General features: G+C 43.8%; 2 protein-coding genes across 2 annotated transcripts in view; one reads left to right on the top strand and one right to left on the bottom strand.

Annotated features, from left to right (window-relative positions):
• The window catches only part of FBXL13 (F-box and leucine rich repeat protein 13), a 253,544-nt gene that overhangs the window by 128,266 nt on the left and 107,167 nt on the right, over positions 1 to 18,111 (top strand). The window contains exon 11 of the mRNA XM_060246072.1: positions 6,939 to 7,039. Coding sequence (XP_060102055.1) covers positions 6,939 to 7,039 — 101 coding nt within the window. The remainder of the gene's footprint in view (positions 1 to 6,938; positions 7,040 to 18,111) is intronic.
• Positions 1 to 18,111, bottom strand: part of LRRC17 (leucine rich repeat containing 17) — a 59,394-nt gene that overhangs the window by 34,687 nt on the left and 6,596 nt on the right. The gene's annotated exons all lie outside the window — the stretch shown is intronic.

Here is an 18,111-nt window from a genome sequence, read left to right as displayed (position 1 = left end):
CTATGGAGTTTCTACAATAAAGCAACTTTTGATTCAATAACAAAAGACTGATTATTGGGAAATGTCGATGCTTGACAGCAGCTAACAACATAAAATACAATCATATATAGTAATAATTCTGTCATAGTGGCAAATCTGACCATCCTAATTGGTTGGGGATCGGTAGGACTGTGGAGTATCAGCTTTTGGCCTGTCAGACTATCAGTCAAGAGTACCTGCATGCCATTGGTTAAGTCTACTTCTCTCTCCTGCCCAAGTGGCCGTTACTAGCCAGCAAAGCTGAATCAACCAACCTTAGTTCTGGCAGTTACTGCAGGAACACACTATTGGCCCATCACATGTCAATCACTCTCTGGCCTCCTACTGGCTGACTCCTCTGCTCCCACCTACTGCAGGCCTGGGAATGTTTAACAAATTGCCAAAAGCAGTCTTACCTCAGAGACAGCCACATCTCCAACTCTTCTCTGTGTCCTGTCAACTGGCCTCAAAAAGGGCTGCAGAGCTTATGTGGCCTCACAAAAGGCCCCCCAACACACACAGCCTCCAAAGGCCACAGAAATAGCCAGGGATGCCAGGCAACACTGAGAGTGTTTCCTTAGAGCCTGTGGCTGCTCCCCGGGAAGTGCTAGCCAGAGGCTGTTAATAGGCAACCCAGGCTGCTTTTGTCAGGGAAGGGAGAGACCTCAGGGGAATATAATGCCATACAGTCCACCCTCCAAATCAGTTATTTTTCCAGGATGGGGAGAGAGATCTGTTGTCTGGAGTCCAGATGGCAGAGATCAGCTCCCCTTAAGGTGGGGGAGAGTGAATGCCTTCCCTGGGTGGGTGGGAAGTCAGCAAGGGTAGGGGGGCACTCACCCAGAGACCTTTAGTGATACCTTTCCAGGTTGGTGGGAAATCTCTGGAGATTCTGTGGTGGAATTTGAAGAGGGCATAGGAGTTACAGTTTCAGAATGCGGTCTGCCAGACACAGGTTCTTGCTATGGAAGCTGACTGGATGATTTTGGACCAGTCACAGACTTCCAGTCTAAGATGCCTCATAGGATTGATGTAAGCTGCCTTGGTTCCCTCCCACACACTGTGGAGAAAGCCCATCCCTTTCCCATGTAGAGGCTGCAAGTAGAGGGGAGGCAATGGAAAGCTGAAGTCAGAGGGGCAGATAACGGAAAGGAGATAGGGTTGCCAACTCCAAGTTAGGAAATTCCTAGAGATTTAAAATGTGGGGCCTGGAGAGGGTGGGGTTTGAGAAGGGATGGGACATCAGACAGGTACAATGCCATTTCCTCCTGGGGAACCACTGTTGCCAATCTCCAGGTAATAGCTGGAGATCACTCAGAATTACAACTGCTCTCCAGATGGCAGAGATCAGCTCCCTTTGAGGTGGGGGGAGTAAATGCCTTCACTTGGAATGGTGGGAAGACAGCAAGGGTGGGCGGAGCACTTGTCCAGAGTCTCCTTCTAGAACTTGTTGTATTCTTCTTCACAATGGGCTTTTGTCAATCCCCGTTATTTTGGCTAACCATAGCAGGCCCATGGCCCTGACCAGTCTCTATTATTTACAGCTTAGGAGACACATAGGCACTACCATCTGGCAGCAGAATGTTTATGATACCGAAAGGGCCTACTGTGTATCAAGGATATATTCCCCAAATTCACAGGCTCGCTTATCTTTTCACAGTATAGTGTGAGAATGCTTTTGTAGTAGGAAAGATTCAAATGAAGCACCTTTAGTAACGTTTTATGATACTTTATATAGCAAGCATGTAAGCTATTGTATCTCAGTAACTCCACTGACTTTGTTAAGTGGAGCACCTTTGAATTCCTGAATAAACAAGTTTATTTAAAAGCAACAAAGGACTTCATTATTGGGAATATCGGGGCTTGACAGCTTTACTCCTAATAAATATATAATTAAAAACCAATAAAATAAAACAAAATGGCAGCAAAGAAACATACATTGCTCGGAGCAGTCCAATAAACCTCCTGTTAGACGTTAGCAGGATATTAAGCATCCGTAGGTTTACTATGGTCAAGGGAGGTAGATCTAGTTCAAGGAATTGGAACAGACTTTTAAAGCCCTGAGTGGCCTGGGACCAGCATATCTAAGGGACTACCTCCCCCCATACACCCCACTGAGAGCTTTGCGCTCCAGTGATCAGCATCTACTGGTTGTCTTTGATCCAAAGAAAGTCCGCTTAGCCTCAACCCGGGCCAGGGCATTTTCTGTCCTTGCCTGTACCTGGTGGAACAAGTTACCATTGGAGATCAGGCTTCTGCGGAGCTTGATGCATTTCTACAATGCCTGCAAAATGGAGCTGTTCTGTCAGGCCTTTAGCTGAGGTGGTGGACAAGGAAACATCTGGCCTCTCTGCTGAAAATGTTCTCACTTTGTGCCCACAGGATTACCAATCTTGAGCACACACAGTTTTATATAGCTTAGCTGTGGAATTGTATATAAATAAATTTATGGTGCCATCCTAATATTTTCCTTAGTATTTAACTGATTTTTAAATTAACTCAGATTGTAAATAATTTTATTAATCACATTGAATAATAAAGATAAAAGGGCCAAAGAAAAGCAGATGTTAGATATACAAAATGAAATAAAGAAAAAAGAAGGGGAACTAAGAAAAAGACCAGGGAAAAAGAAATTAATAAGGGAAATTACAATACTACAATCCCAAGTAAGACATTTGTTGAATAAAGAACTTGAATGGAACTTTAAAAGTTTGCAACAGAAATTGTTTGAAGGTGCGAACAAACCTGGGAAGTATTTAGCCTGGCAACTGAAGAAAAAGAAAGAAAATAAAATCATTAACAAAATTGTGACAAATGGAAAAGAGATAGTGGATCAAGAAGGAATTAAAAGAGAATTTTTTAAATATTATGCAAATTTATTTAAAGGTGTGAAAATCAAAAAAGAAAAAATGGAAGAGTATCTACGAAATATTAAGATAGCACCCCTGACTGAGTATATGAAAAAGATTTTGAATGACCCAATAGAAAAAATTGAAATTGAAGAAGCAATAAATGTAATGAAAATAGGCAAGGCTCCTGGGCCGGATGGATATACAACTAAATTTTATAACACTCTTAAAGATGAGATAGTACCAACATTGCAAAAATTGTTGAATACGATAAGAATAAAAGGGGAAATTACTTGGAAAGAAGCTCTAATTGCGTTGATCCCCAAGGAAGATAGAGATGTCACAAATGTAAAGAACTATAGATCAATTTCATTACTAAATAATGATTATAAGATTTATACAAGAATCTTGGCAGAACGACTTAAGCAATATTTGATTAACTTTATAAAGGAAGATCAAGCGGGATTTCTCCCTAAAAGGCAAATAAGAGACAATGTAAGAACTGTTGTAAATATTGTAGAATATTATGAGAAACACCCAGAAAAAGAGGCGGCATTATTTTTTGTGGATGCAGAAAAAGCCTTTGATAATTTGAACTGGGACTTTATGTTTGCAGTAATGGAAAAAATAAATCTGGGAGAATATTTTATAAGAAAGACAAAAGCAATATACACGGATCAATATGCAAAATTGTGTATAAATGCAGACCTTACAAAAGAAATGAAGGTGAGCAAAGGTACAAGACAAGGATGTCCGCTTTCACCATTGTTGTTTATAATGACTCTTGAAATTTTGTTAAGGCAAATACAAGATGATAAAGAGATAGAAGGATTGAAAATTAGAGGATTTTCTTATAAGTATAAAGCATTTGCAGATGACATTGTGTTCATAACTGAGAATCCGATCCAAGTGATACCTTTGTTGATAGCTAAGATAAAAGAATACGGAGAAATGGCAGGACTATATATTAAAAAAAGAAGTTGAAATTTTTATGCAAAAATATGCAACCAAATAGACAGAAAGATTTGCAGATTTTGACGGGATGTGAAGTTACTCCCAAAGTTAAATATTTAGGTCTAGAAATAACTATGAAGAATATCGATTTGTATAAAAACAATTATGAAAAGTTATGGTGCAAGATGGACAAAGATATGATGAAATGGAATAGACTTAATTTGTCTTTGTTGGGTAGGATTGCTGCAATTAAGATGAATATTTTGCCAAGAATAATGTATTTGTTCCAAACTATTCCGATTGTGAAAGATAGCAAACAATTTAACAAATGGCAAAGGAAGATTTCTGAATTTGTATGGGCTGGGAAGAAACCAAGGAGTAAGATGAAAATTTTAACAGATGCTAAGGAGAGGGGAGGTTTTCAACTTCCAGATTTAAGACTGTACCATGATGCAGTTTGTTTGACATGGATAAAGGATTGGATAATGCTGTTAAATAAAAAACTTTTATTGTTAGAAGCTCATGGGAACAAATTTGGCTGGCACGCTTATATGTACTATGGGAAAAATAAGATGGATGGTCTTTTTTCTCACCATTATATTAGAATTAATTTACTAAATACATGGATAAAATATAAGAAATATGGTGATGAAAGAAAGCCGCTTTGGATAGTGCCAGCAGAAGTAATAAAAATAACAGCTGAATCTGATGAAGAGAGAGGGATGTCATATAACCAACTGCTAAAGATTCAAGGTGATAAAGTTGAATTAAAATCTGCAGAAGAGTTAAACAACACGTATGACTGGTTTCAAATGCAACAAATAAAAAGCTTGATGGAAAATGATATTAAATCTGTTGGAATTAGACATGAGCAAACGGAATTGGAAAGGGTTCTGCTTGGAGATAATGAAAAATTAATATCGAAAATATATAAACTATTGTTGAAATAGTCTACAGAAGAAGAAGTAGTAAAATCTCAAATGATTAAATGGGCAATTAATGTAAACAAGGAAATACAAATGGATACATGGGAATATCTTTGGAAGAACTCTATGAAAATATCAACATGTCAGAGTATTAAAGAGAACTGTTTCAAGATGATGTATAGGTGGTATATGACTCCGAAAAAACTGACAAAGATGAGTAAAAAGATGTCGGATAGATGTTGGAAATGTAAGAAACATGAAGGTTCTTTTTACCATACGTGGTGGACTTGTGGAAAAGCGAAAAAGTTTTGGCAGATGATACAACAAGAAATATCGCAAATTTTGGGATGTGATTTTAAGAAAGTAGCAGAGACATTTTTATTGGGACTACAAATGGAAAAATTTCCAAAAGAAGATAGAACTTTAATTTGGTACTTGTTCTCAGCTGCTAGGACATTATATGCGCAGTTATGGAAACAAGGAAAAGGGAAAATTGAACTTTGATGGGTTAAGGGTACCTTTATAAGTGAACTTAAGTATATAACATCGGCAGAAGTCCAGTAAAGGAGGGAGGGGGGATTAGAAAAATATCATATGGGTTAGGGATTGTAACGATATAATTTGACATTGTTACCTTATGCTATTAATAAATTGTTTTAAACCAGATTGTAAATGATTTTATGATATCTTCCTGATTGTTAATGTTATTTGTTGTTACCCACCCTAAGCCCACTTGTGGGGAGGGCAGGTTAGAAATTGAATGAATGAATGAATGAATGAATGGTAGAGACATCTGCCATCTCAGCCAAAGGCCTGACAGAACAGCTCCATTTTACAGGCCCTGTGGAACTGCAACAAGTTCCTCAGGGCCCTGATTTCAGTTGGATGTTCCACCAGGCCAGGGCCAGAGCAGAAAAAGCTCTGACCCTGTCCAAGGTTAAGCGGATGTCTTTTGGGCCAGAGACTACCAGTAGATGTTTGTCTACAGAGTGCAAGACTGACTGGGGCATATAAGGTATGCTGGTCCCAAGCCACATAGTACTTCAAAGGTTAGCACAATAACCTTGAAATACATCCAGTACTCAATTGGTAGCTAGTGCAGTTGGTGCAGTACTGTTTGAATGTGTGCCTGTACAGACAAGGTCAGCAAGTGCACCGCCGCATTCTGAACTACCTGCAGTTTCTGAGTCAGGTTCAAGGGCAGCCCCATGTAGTGTGACTTACAGTAATTCAACCTGGAAGTGTCCATTGCATGGATCACTGTAGCTAAGTCCCAGGAGGAGAGATAGGGAACAAGTTGCCTGATCTGCCTCAGATGATAAAAGGCAGATCTGCCGTTGATCTGCCTCAGATGGGAGGGGCGGTGGCTCAGTGGTAGAGCATCTGCTTGGGAAGCAGATGGTCCCAGGTTCAATCCCCAGCATCTCCAAAAAAGGGTCCAGGCAAATAGGTGTGAAAAACCTCAGCTTGAGACCCTGGAGAGTCGCTGCCAGTCTGAGTGGACAATACTTACTTTGATGGACCAAGGGTCTGATTCAGTATAAGGCAGCTTCATATGTTCATATGTTCATAAGGCAGACCTGGAAACAATGGTGACGGGGGCTTTCATTGAAAGTGAGGCCTCCAAGATCACCCAAGGCTATTGCTCTCAGCACTGGCATCAGAGGTACACGCCAAGTGTCAGAAGCTGGATTCCTGAATCCAGCTCCCCACAAGTCTGAAACCAGACCTCCACCTTCTTTGGATTTAATCTCAACTGGCTCTGCTATAACCAGCCATGGCTCCTAATGTCCTGTCCAAATTATCTGGGGCTGAGTGAGGCTGACCATCCATCAACAGATAGACCTAGGTATCATCAGCATTCTGATGACAACCCAGCTGAATCTCTGGACCAACTGGGCAAGTGGGTGCATACAGATGGTAAACAACATTGGAGAGAAAGCCGCCCCCTGAGGCACTCCGCATTCCAGCAGGTATTGCAGTGAGACTTTCTCCCTGAGTGCCACCCTCTGTGCCCAGCCATTATGTCCTGAATTAAGTTGTACAAAACTAGCTATGTAATAATATTTAACATTACAAGATGTCTTAGCATTGAAGTGTAAAATGTTAAAAATGCTTTGACACACACATATATTAATTCACTTCTATGAAATTAAACCAATTCTATTTATGACTTTTCCTTGTTACACAGGATGAATTAATGAGGCTTGTATCTGAAGGCTGTCCAGCTCTACTTCGTTTAAATTTATCTCACACTGATATTACAAATGGGACATTAAGACTTCTATCAAGGTAAAAGCATATTGATCATTTATGAAAAAATCTGAATTTTAAGATAACTTTATGAAGAAAGGTTGCACCAGATCCCAACTTTCTCCAGATTCCATCTGTTTTGTAAAGAGTAGCAGCTAATGTGAATAGGAATGGACATGAACTTTGGTTTGTGACCAAACCATGAACTGAACCACATACCCATATGAACCAGGAAGTTGGTTCATGAAATAAACCAGCCTATATGGTTTTGTGAGCCATTTAAAGTTTAAACCCTTGCTTTCTGCTCGCCCAGAAAAGTGTCAGGAAGCAGAAAGCAGGGGTTTAAATGGCTCCAAGCCATTTAAACCAAACAGCTGAGAGACTAGGAACTCCCTACCACTCAGGTGTTTGGTTTAAATGGCTCAGAGCTTTCTGCTTCTTATTGGTTTTCTTGGTGAGCAGAAAGCAAGGGTTTAAGTAGGTGGCGAAATGCCTCCCCAGCTTTTCCTGGCCAGCAGAAAGCAGAAAGTAAAATGCCTCCTAGGCATTGCACCCCCTTCTCTTCCCACTTTCTGCTGACTGGGAAAAGTTTCTGCCAGCAGAAATCCAAGGGTGGAATACTTGGGAAGCATTTTATTCCCTACTTTCTGCTTGAAGCTTTTCTACTAGCTATGGAAATCTGTAGCCAGCAGAAAGCTGGGGTGAAATGGCTCTGAGCCATTTAAGCACTTGCTTTCTGCTCTTCATGAACTGCCATGAACCTCCACAAACTGCATCAAAATCTGTGGAAGTTCCGGGTAACTCTTCAGTTTATGAACATGGCTTCATGAACCACAAACCAGCCCAAATTCATGATGAACTTTAGTTCATGAACTGGTTGCCCATCCCTACACATAAAACTGCCTTATTCAAGTGCCACCTGAAATTGTGTGTGGGAAAAGAGCTTCTGGGGCTACAGCATCATGTGCCCAATCCAGATCAGGGCCTCACAGTAGTTTTTAAAGATTATATAGATATAGATATACACACACATGATCCACCTTGATTCTCAGAGAGAAAGGTGGAGTGTAAATGATTTAAGTATTATACATATGCAGACACAACTAATAGAGACTAAAAGGTCTGAGAAAATACCAAGTTTTACTCTGTGTTTAAAGGCAATCAGAGGGGCCATTGCCCTGTTCTGGATAGCCCAAGACAGCCTGATCTTGTCTTGAAAGCAAACTTCTTTTAAGCTGTGGAATCTTATGAGCAAAAATTCTATTTTGTGAGTTACTGGCATTAAAGTTGTGAGCTACTGCATAAAGTTTGCTCTGGGGCCATTTTTCCTGAGCTAAGACAAAAATGTGTGAGCTGGAGGCTAAAAAACCTGTGAGCTGGTTCGCACTAATTTAGCTTAAAGGGAACACTGGAAGCTAAGCAGGGTTGGCCATGGTCAGTATTTGGTTAGGAAATCACCAGCAAATACCATGATCACTACACAGAAGCAGGCAATGGCAAAGCACCTCTGATTATCTCTTGCCTTCAAAACCCTATGGACTGTGACTTGATAGAGAGAGAGGGGGGGTGTATTCTATGTAAATGGTTTTAAAGACTGAAACCAACCTGTGGTGGAACAGTCCTGTTCCAGTCTGCAGGCCCTGTTTCACCCTGCCCTCCTGGGCTTTTGTAACAACTGGAGGGACTTTTCTCCTTCCTGCTGCCACCACCTGACTTTTGTAATAATTGCCCACTGGGAGGGTCAGGACTCCCAGCTTCCCTTCCAAGTTCTGAGGCCTTGCCTCTGTGTTTCCCACTTCCCAGAGTCAGATTACTATGGAGACAGTTTGCTGCCTTGTGCACCATCAGGGGAGTAGCCAACTGACTGCCCTCCCCTTCCTCCTGGTGCTCCTTTTAAAATAGTGTGTTCAAGACAGTAGAAGTCTATATGGCACAGAGAGCCTCTATCAGGATCAAAAGTTACAAAGTATTTAAAAGAAAGGGTTAATAAGCATGTTCTTAGCAGGGCTGGCCCTATACTGTCTAGCACTCTAGGCGAGGCCAACTTCTGGTGCCTTCTGGTCACAGGGGGCCTGTGATTGGAGCAGGGCAGCGAGGATTTGGATCCTACTGCCCATTGTTCCTGAGTCCCCAGGCTTCAAGGCTCCAATGAGCTGGGCAGCAACCATATTCCAAAGTCACAACATTAGTTTATGTATACAACAGGGCCTTATCTTGATAGATCAGTGTAGAGTACACAGGGAGTAGATATGCTCTACAGCAGCTATCATGCACACAAGATCCTAGAATAATTTATCTCAAGAGCATGACATTTATGTGAGAACATCAAGGTTCTACACAAAGTATAGTTTTCAGAACTCCATTTTACTGCTCTCAGTTTGTTATGGTCTTGGATGGGTATCAGATGACTATTTTCGGCATCCCTGTGGTCCAGCCTCTTCTTAAGACCATTTAAAATAATCAGCTTTCTATTGCCTATAAATGTGGCCATTAGTTTACCAGATAAATTGATTTTGTTATCCTTAGACAATCTGTAAAAGTGTTTCTGTCAAGCATTGTATATTCATCTTCCGTTATAGTATTCAGATTATAGATTTGTTACTAACCCTGAATTAAACTAAGGCACATCAAAGTAGCAACCCCCACCTTTCTTCTTTCACTTCTACTAACAAATGCAGGAATGTCCTCTTTGAAGATAAGACCTCTTGGGACTTGTTCTCAGGCTCAGCCAGGCCTGAAACCAGGATGTGCTAGCCGCAAGATAGATAAGGAACCTAGCGTGTGAATTTCACACATGAATGTAGAATTGTTTATAGAACCTTTGATGTGCCATCTTAAAGCCTGTATTCTACTGTTACAAAGTATCAGTTCCAATTTTTCCCAGCTCGGATGAGCCACATGGATTATCAATAAACCAAACTTTGTTTCAAGATTCAAGGACTGGTTATTTTGAGATCTCATGCTTGACAGTTTTCTCCACTAATATCCCCGGAGACACTTAATGAAAGACTTCTAGGACAGTGCCAGTATGTGCATTAAAATAATCTGCAAAAATAAAAAAAGATGTCTTAGGCTATCTACAAGTCAAATAATATATGTAGTTATTAAACTGATCTCAAAGAGTAACAGTTGACTCCTTTACTCACTCCAGAGGCAAATAAACGTTTATAAAGACCAATGCTAAGGAGCCTATCTCAAAAACAACAGCTAATGCCCAAGGAGGAAAATTAGGAAGTGGGAAGCTTAATGGCAGTGATATTAAATTAAGGCTATCCCCCTCCCCAAGGGTCTTATCACCACATTGAATAGCACCAAATGAATAAGCCTGAAATCCAGAGAACAAGATTTTATCTAAACCCCAGGTCTCCTGAAGAAACAGAAAGTCATTCTGTGCCATTAATTCTCTAATTTCTGGGGAGAAGCTTTTAAATTTCGATCTAGCAATGTTCCAGGAGAGCATTTTCAAACACTGGCCCTTCGGTGCGTTCAACACTTTTTCCAGTCATTAGCTGGCATGCATTTTTTTTTTAAGAATCATTACAAGATTTAATTTGTCCAGTGCAGGACCAACAGAGCAATCTTCTAATGTCCACTTTGGACACTAGAGAGCGTGGTGGGAGGCACTGGCTCAGAGCCATGTTGTGGAGCATCATACACACCACAAACAGCTTTGGCACTGCCTGGGGTTGTATAGCTCAATGTCCCCCTGTGCAGTAGAGGCACTGGAATTGCATCTTCAGCTGTCTGAATGCCCATTCAATGACCATGCATGTTTGGTGGTATGCCTGATAGTAGGCTGTCCAGTCTGGGGGTCACCCTCAGATGCAGAAGCAGGGGATACCCTCAGTTACCTGGAGAGAAAGCAATGAGAAGCATCAATTTTTATGTTTAATTCAATTTATACCCCACCCTCCTTGCCGCAGCGGGCTCAGGGCTGCTTACATCAGATTATAGTATACTATGATTGCAATCATAAAATCAATAAAACCATTAAACAATATAAGTTAAAAACAATATACAGTTGGTGCTAACAAATTAGATGTTACTCATATTCTCAGGGCGACAGCTGTTCTGGAATTCTCCTACAGGCAACTGAAGGCTTGCTGGAAGAGAGTGGTCCCGGAAGGCCCTAACCTCTTCCGGCAATTGATTCCACCAGGAGGGGGCTGCCACTGAAAAGACCCGATCCCTGGTGGATGACAGTCTCGCCTCCTTCAGCCTGGGGATCACTAGGAGATATTGAGATCCAGATCTCAGCACTCTCTGGGGAATGTGTGGGGACATACGGTCCCTCAGGTAGGTGGGTTCTCAGCCATATAGGGCTTTAAAGGTTATAACCAGCACTTTGTAGCGAATCCAGTACACTATTGGTAGTCAGTGCAGTTCCTGCTGTGCTGGCTGTATGTGCTCCCACTTGGGCCACCCCAGTAGCAGCCAAGCAGCCACGTTCTGCACTACTGAAGTTTCCGGGTTCGTGACAAAGGCAGCCCCAAGTAGAGGACATTACAGTAGTCCAATCTTGAGGTGACCTTTGCATGAATCACTGTTGCCAGGTTGCCACGGTCAAGGAAAGGAACCAACTGTTTCGCCTGCCTAAGATGAAAAAAGGCAGATTTCACAGTTGCTGCTATCTGGACCTCCATCATCAGGGAGGCCTCCAATAGCACCCCCAAGCTTCTGATCTTGGGTGCCATTGTCAGTGGTGCCCCATCAAAAGTTGATAGGGGGATTTCCCTGCCCAGGCCGCCGCGACTCACGCAAAGGACCTCTGTCTTTGTCAAGTTCAGCTTCAGTTGGCTCAGCTTAAGCCAACCAGCCACGGCTTTCAACGCCTAATCCAGGCTTTTTGGGACATCATCAGGTCGGCCGTCCATCAGTAGATAGAGTTGGGTGTCACCAACTTACCGATGGCAACCCAGCCCATACCTCGGGACAATCTGGGCAAGGGGTCACATGGGGACAGAACCGCCTCCTGAGGCACACTGCAATTAAGCAGGTGTCTTCGGGATGACTCTCCCCCAATTGACACTCTTTGTCCCCGACCACATAGGAAAGAGGAAAGCTACTGTAAGGTTAGTCCCTGAATCCCTGCGTCGGCAAGGCGATGGGCTGATGGTGGATCGTATCGAATGCAGCCAATAGGTCTAACAGCATCAGGACTGCTGAGCCGCCTCGATCCAGATGCTGCTGGAGGGCATCCATTAGGGTGACCAGAACTGTCTGTCCCATGAAAGCCGGACTGGTGGGAGTCTAGGATGGAAGCATTCTCCAGAAAACTCTGTAACTGTAGCGCTACTGCCCTCTCAATAATTTTCCCCAAAAAGTGTAAATTCAAGACTGGTCAGTAGTGTGCCAATTCTGCCGGGTCTAAGGTGGACTTTTTCAGGAGAGGGCGGACCACTGCCTCTTTAAGAGATGTTGGGAAAAGCCCTTCCAAGAGAGATCTATTTACAATATCCCGTATAGCAGGGGTGGGGAACCTTTTTTCTGCCAAGGGCCATATGGATGTTTATAACATCCTTCGCGGGCCATAAATAATTATCAACTTAAAAGACAGTACTCTGCTGAGGGAGAATGATTCAAGCCAGCAAAATTAATGCAAATAATTGTTTTTCTATTTGAAGTCATGTGGGGAGAGCCTAATCTGGCGCACGCACGCGCACACACACACACACGGCTCACCGTCCCAGGCAAATGCATAGGTCCAGGGCTTTTTTGTAGAAAAAGCCCAGCAAGAATTCAGTAGCATATTAGACCACATCCCCTAATATTAGCCTATTAGGTCACACACTCATTAGCATATTAGGCCACACCATCTGTTTCAACTGCAGCAGGAAGGTTGTGACAAAGGGACAAGATCTTGTCTGTGAAAAAATTCACAAAAGCCTCACAGCCGATATCCAATTGCCTACAATTTGGCCTGCCTTGTGGCAGTACTGTAAGCAATCGAATTACCCTATATAATTGTGCCAGGCATGATTTCACAAACGCAATCTTGGCCATAAAGAAAGCTTTGCTTGTGACACTGACTGCCATCTCATAGGACCTCATAAACTCTCTATGAGATGTTGTGGTTGCTTTGTTTCAAGTCCGCCATCACTGCCTCTCTAGCCGTCTGAGCCCCCGTTTCATCAGCCGCAGCTCTGGGGTATACCACGGTACAAACTTAGAACGAGGGTGCAGAGGGCGCCGTGGTGTGATCTTGTCAATGGTCCTGGAGAGTCAATCATGCTACAACTCTACCAAGTCATCTAGAGAATTTCCAGGGGGGCAGGGACCACAAAGAGCCATTTGGACCCGCTCAGGATTCATCAGACTCTGCGGGCGAGCTAAAATACGCTCACCGCCTAAACAAGTTTGAGGTGAGACAGCCACACAGGCCTTTAGGGCATAGTGGTCTGACCATGGCACTGCTTCTGCAGCAACCCGGTCCACTACAACCCCTGTTGCAAAGATCAGATCCAGCATGTGCCCCGCCTGGTGAGTGGGTGTTGTAACAACTTGGGAGAGTCCCAGTGTCGCCATGAACGGAGGTCGAGTCATCGGCATGGACATTGAAATCACCCCAGATCAAAAGCCTTGGGTGTTCCAATGCCCAGCCTGTCATGGCCTCCATCAGGGATGGTAAGGCGCTGGCCAGTGCGTTAAGCAGACAGTGCACCAGCCAAACCGCCAATCCCTCCCCAACGTCCCACGCCAGGCCAACACATTCAATGCCAGCAATCTTTGGTGACAGGAGCACCCAAAAAGAGTATGAATAGAGCCACCCCTCCACCCCGCCCGCTAGTCCGTAATTGGTGAAAAACTGAGTATCCTGGGGGGGTGTGACCTGGGAGAGTCACTGTCTCCCTTTCGCGCATCCAGGTCTCAGTCACACAAGCCAGGTCCATATCTTGCTCAAGAAGGAAGTCATGAAGGACTAAGGTTTTATTATTTCTGGACCTGACATTACATCATCAGCTTGTAATGCCGCAGACAGATCTTCTGGGGTGGAGTCAGACTGGCAGTCCATCAACAGATAGAGCTGGGTGTCATCTGCATACTGGTGACAGCCCAGCCCTTACTTCTGGGCAACCTGGGTGAGGTGGTGCATGTAGATGTTGAATAACATCGGAGAAAGAACCACTCCCTGCAGCATACCACACATAAGTGGGTGTTGTCACGATAGTTTGTCTCCTAGCACCACCCTCTTTCCCTGACCCTGGAGAAAGGAGGAACGCAAATTCAAGGCCAACCCCCGAATCCCAGCACTGGCGACGTGTCAAGTCAGTAGCTGATGGTCGACCATGTTGAACGCCGCCAACAGGTCTAGCAGCATCAGCACTGCTGAGCCAGCTCTGTCCAGGTGCCTCTGGAGGTCATCTGTGAGGGCAACCAGAACCGTCCCGTCCTGTGACCCGGACGAAAAGCAGATTGATGTGGATTAAGCACTGAAGCATTATCCAGAAAACTCTGAAGCTGCACTGCCACAGCCCTTTCAATAATCTTGCCTAAGAATGGCAAGTTAGACACTGGCTGGTAATTTGCCAATTTAGCTGGGTCCAGAGATGGCTTTTTTAGAAGGGGGGGAACCACGACTTCTTTAAGAGGCTGGGGGAAGGTTCCTTCAAGAAGGGACCTGTTGACAGTTTCCCTTAGGGAAACCCATAGTTCCTCTCGGCCAGCATTTATTAGTCAAGAGGGGCATGGGTCCAACCTACAGGTGATTGGGTGCACAGTGGAGAGTATTCTGTCAACTTCCTCCAGACTGAGTGGAGTGAAAGAATTCAGAACTTGACTAGAAGACGTGCTCGGAGCCTCAAGTTCATTCACTGTTTCCAAAGTGGCAGGGAGATCATGGCGGAGTGACAGGACTTTATCTGCAAGAAGCTCGCAAATGCCTCACAGCCAACATCCAATTCCCTAGCATTTGGTATACCCTGCAGTAGAGTAATTAAAGACCGAAGTGTCCTAAATACTTGCAAGCTCACAAACGCAATCATGGTCATAAGATAGATTTTCTTAGCGGCCCTGACTGCCACTTCATAGGTTCTCATATATGATCTATAAGCTGTTTTTGTCACTTCATCGTGGGCTCGTCGCCACTGCCTCTCTAGCCATCTGAGCATCCGTTTCATCTGCCGTATTCCCAGTGTATACCAGGGCGCCAGCTTTGTACGAGGGCGCAGAGGGCGCCTAGGAGCGATCTCATCAATGGCCATGGTAAGCCTGTTATGCCAGGTCTCCACAAGCTTATCTAGAGAATAGCCAGGGGGCCAAGGATCCCGAAGAGCTGTCTGGAACCACATAGGGTCCATTTGGCTCCGTAGGCGAGCTAAAATACACCCACCGCCCAAACAGGGTTGGAACGGGATATTCAAACGGGCCTTCGGGGTATAGTGGTCCACCACAGCACTGCATCAGCAGTAATACAGTCCACTGTCATTCTCACCACAAAGATCAAATCTGGAATGTGTCCAGCCTGATGGGCGGGAGTTGTTACATATTGAGAGAGTCCCAGTGCCACCATGGATGACACCAGGTCCAATGCCAATGTAGAGCCCATGTCATCGGCATGGACATTGAAGTCACCCAGGACCAAAAGTCTAGGGTGCTTCAACGCCCAGCCTGCTATGGCCTCCACAAGGGCCAGCAGGGCATTGGCCAGTGCAGAGAGTGGTCGGTACACCAGCCAAATAGCCAAACTCTCTTGCTCCTCAACCACCAGACCGGTACATTCAACACCGGTGATCCTTGGGGCCAGGAGTGCCTGGAAGGAGCAAGCCTCCCGAATGAACATCACTACTCCTCCCCCCGTCCGCTAGTCCATGATTGGTGGAGGACCGAGAACCCAGGAGGAGCTACTTGGGAGAGAGCAACCGTCTCCCCGTCTCACACCCAGGTCTCAGTCGCGCAAGCCAGCTCTATATTCTGCTCTAGCAGGAAATCCTGCAAGACGGAGGTCTTATTAATGGACCTAGCATTGCACAACACCAATGCTGGAAGCGGATGTTTTGACTTGGCCCCACTGCTTGCAACTGTTGGATGGGATACAGGCTGGAAGGAGGTCAAGCATTCTGGCATCTTGGCCTCCTTCCCTCATATGAATGCCTATTCTCCCCGCTGTACTTTCCCCTCCCCAGGAGCACCAGAATTCCCAGATCAGTCATCTCACGTTGGAAGACTCCTGGAGATTTGGGGATGGGGACAGGGGAAGAGAGGGACCTCTGTGAGGTATGAGGCCATACAATACAGCCTCTGAAGCATCCTTTTCCACCATGGATAGTGATCTTTTGACTCTGGGGATGTGCTGTAATTCTGAGAGAACCTCAGCACCCACCTGGAGGCTGGTAACCAGAGTTGCCTCCTTCCTGGCTGGTGAGGACTTGTTATAGGAACATGTCTTTTTAAGGGGGTGAGCCATCAGGGGGGAATGGGCCTCCTCCAGATTGCCCCTCTCCACTGTGTGGTGGTGTTGCAGCCTTGACTCCGCCTCTTCAACATTTATTTCTATTTGTATCCCACCCTCCCCGCAAGTCGGCTCAGGGCGGCTAACAAGCCAAAGATGGCATCATAAAAGTGCAACAATCTTAACATAAAACAATATCAGTATAAAACCTATTAAACAATATCAAAACTATAATACATAAAATTAACAACTTTGGTTCTATTTCCATTGATACATAGTGTAAGAGGTAGACTGTGTTCCCATAGTTCTTTATAATTCTCCGTAATTTCCAGATTTGCTAAAGCCCTAGGTTGACGTCTCATGGATGTGCAATGACCTGCCCTCCCATTGGCTCGGCCTGCCCTTTCTGTCATGCTGCTCTCACCTGCAACAATGCCAGAAATCCATGCTGAGACAGAATCACCATGAATGCTGCTTTGGCAACAGCCCACAGCACTGTTAGGCATCTTTTATCCCGTTCAGTGCCATGTAACTATCCCCTTAGGGAGCTGACTGGTACTGCTGTCACAACGTTGATGCAACTCAGGATTGCTCTGTAGGTTGTTTAACAATAATCTTAATTTCAAGTGAAAAAGAACAATTCTGTTTAACCTCCAGAACCCCCAGGTCCAGATTTTTAAAAAAGGTAGTTGCCTAGGAACTCTGTATTTTGTCAAGAATTTAAAATCCCTGCTTTGTCAGTGGTTCAGTGGGGGTCTCGAGCACTACTAATGGCTGACTAATAGGACATAGGGCTAATTAAGAGGAGTTAACTTCTACTCTAGAAAAAGAGATTTCCTTCCCCAAGGTTCTTTGGAGAGTTTTCAATCTACTAACTGAGTTGGTTTGCTCACCAAAAGGTAAAGCCCCAAATGATTCAAATATTTGTTTCCATTGGTTCGAGGTGAAATCCCATAGCTGCCTTAATGGTTTTGTCCTCTGGAGCCTTTATCTGCTCATTAACAGAGAATGAGAAAGGGTCATTTACTGAGAAGGTGAAACAATTTCAATGAGCATAGATTCTTCACTTGACTTTTTTCTTTCCAATCTTTGCCCAGTTGGAGAAGACTTACTATTTATTTTTATTTTATGTATTTTTATTTTATCAAATTTATACCCCGCCCTCCCCTAACCGACTCAGAGCGACTAAGAAGTTAAAAACCACATAGAATATTAAAAACAATATACAATGAAATCAATCCACACATTTTAACCATAAAAGCCAAGATGCACGTCGATGTAGGAAGTGGAGGGACCAGCCTCTGTGTATCGAAAGCTCTAGCAAGACTAGGGTTGCCAGGTCCCTGATGGCCCCCAACAGGGGATGTGGTGGTAGGGCTACCAAATCTAGGTTAGAAAACTTCTGGAGATTTGGAGATGGAGCCTAGGGAGAACAGGACCAATGTTCCCTCTAAGTCCCACAGTGTTGTGAGCAGGAATTCTACCCCATGAGGCGGGAAAAGCTAGTAGCATTAAAGTTGTGAGCAAGTCTACATTTTGCTATAATGTAAATTAGTTTTTTAGAGGATTACTTCTATAACCTTATAAAAATCTCAGAATAAATTCTTTTAAACAATACTTAAAACTATATTTTAAGTATAATTTAAACATGAGAAAACAGAATCATGTAAAATTTCACCCACCCCTTTCCACTCTGTTGGTAGAAGTGTCCTCTGGAAAACAG

The sequence above is a fragment of the Heteronotia binoei genome, chromosome 8, assembly GCF_032191835.1.
Source record: "Heteronotia binoei isolate CCM8104 ecotype False Entrance Well chromosome 8, APGP_CSIRO_Hbin_v1, whole genome shotgun sequence".
Lineage (NCBI taxonomy): Eukaryota > Metazoa > Chordata > Lepidosauria > Squamata > Gekkonidae > Heteronotia > Heteronotia binoei.
The sequence above is the reverse complement of the archived record's forward strand: the minus strand, read 5'-3'. Positions and strand labels throughout refer to the sequence as shown.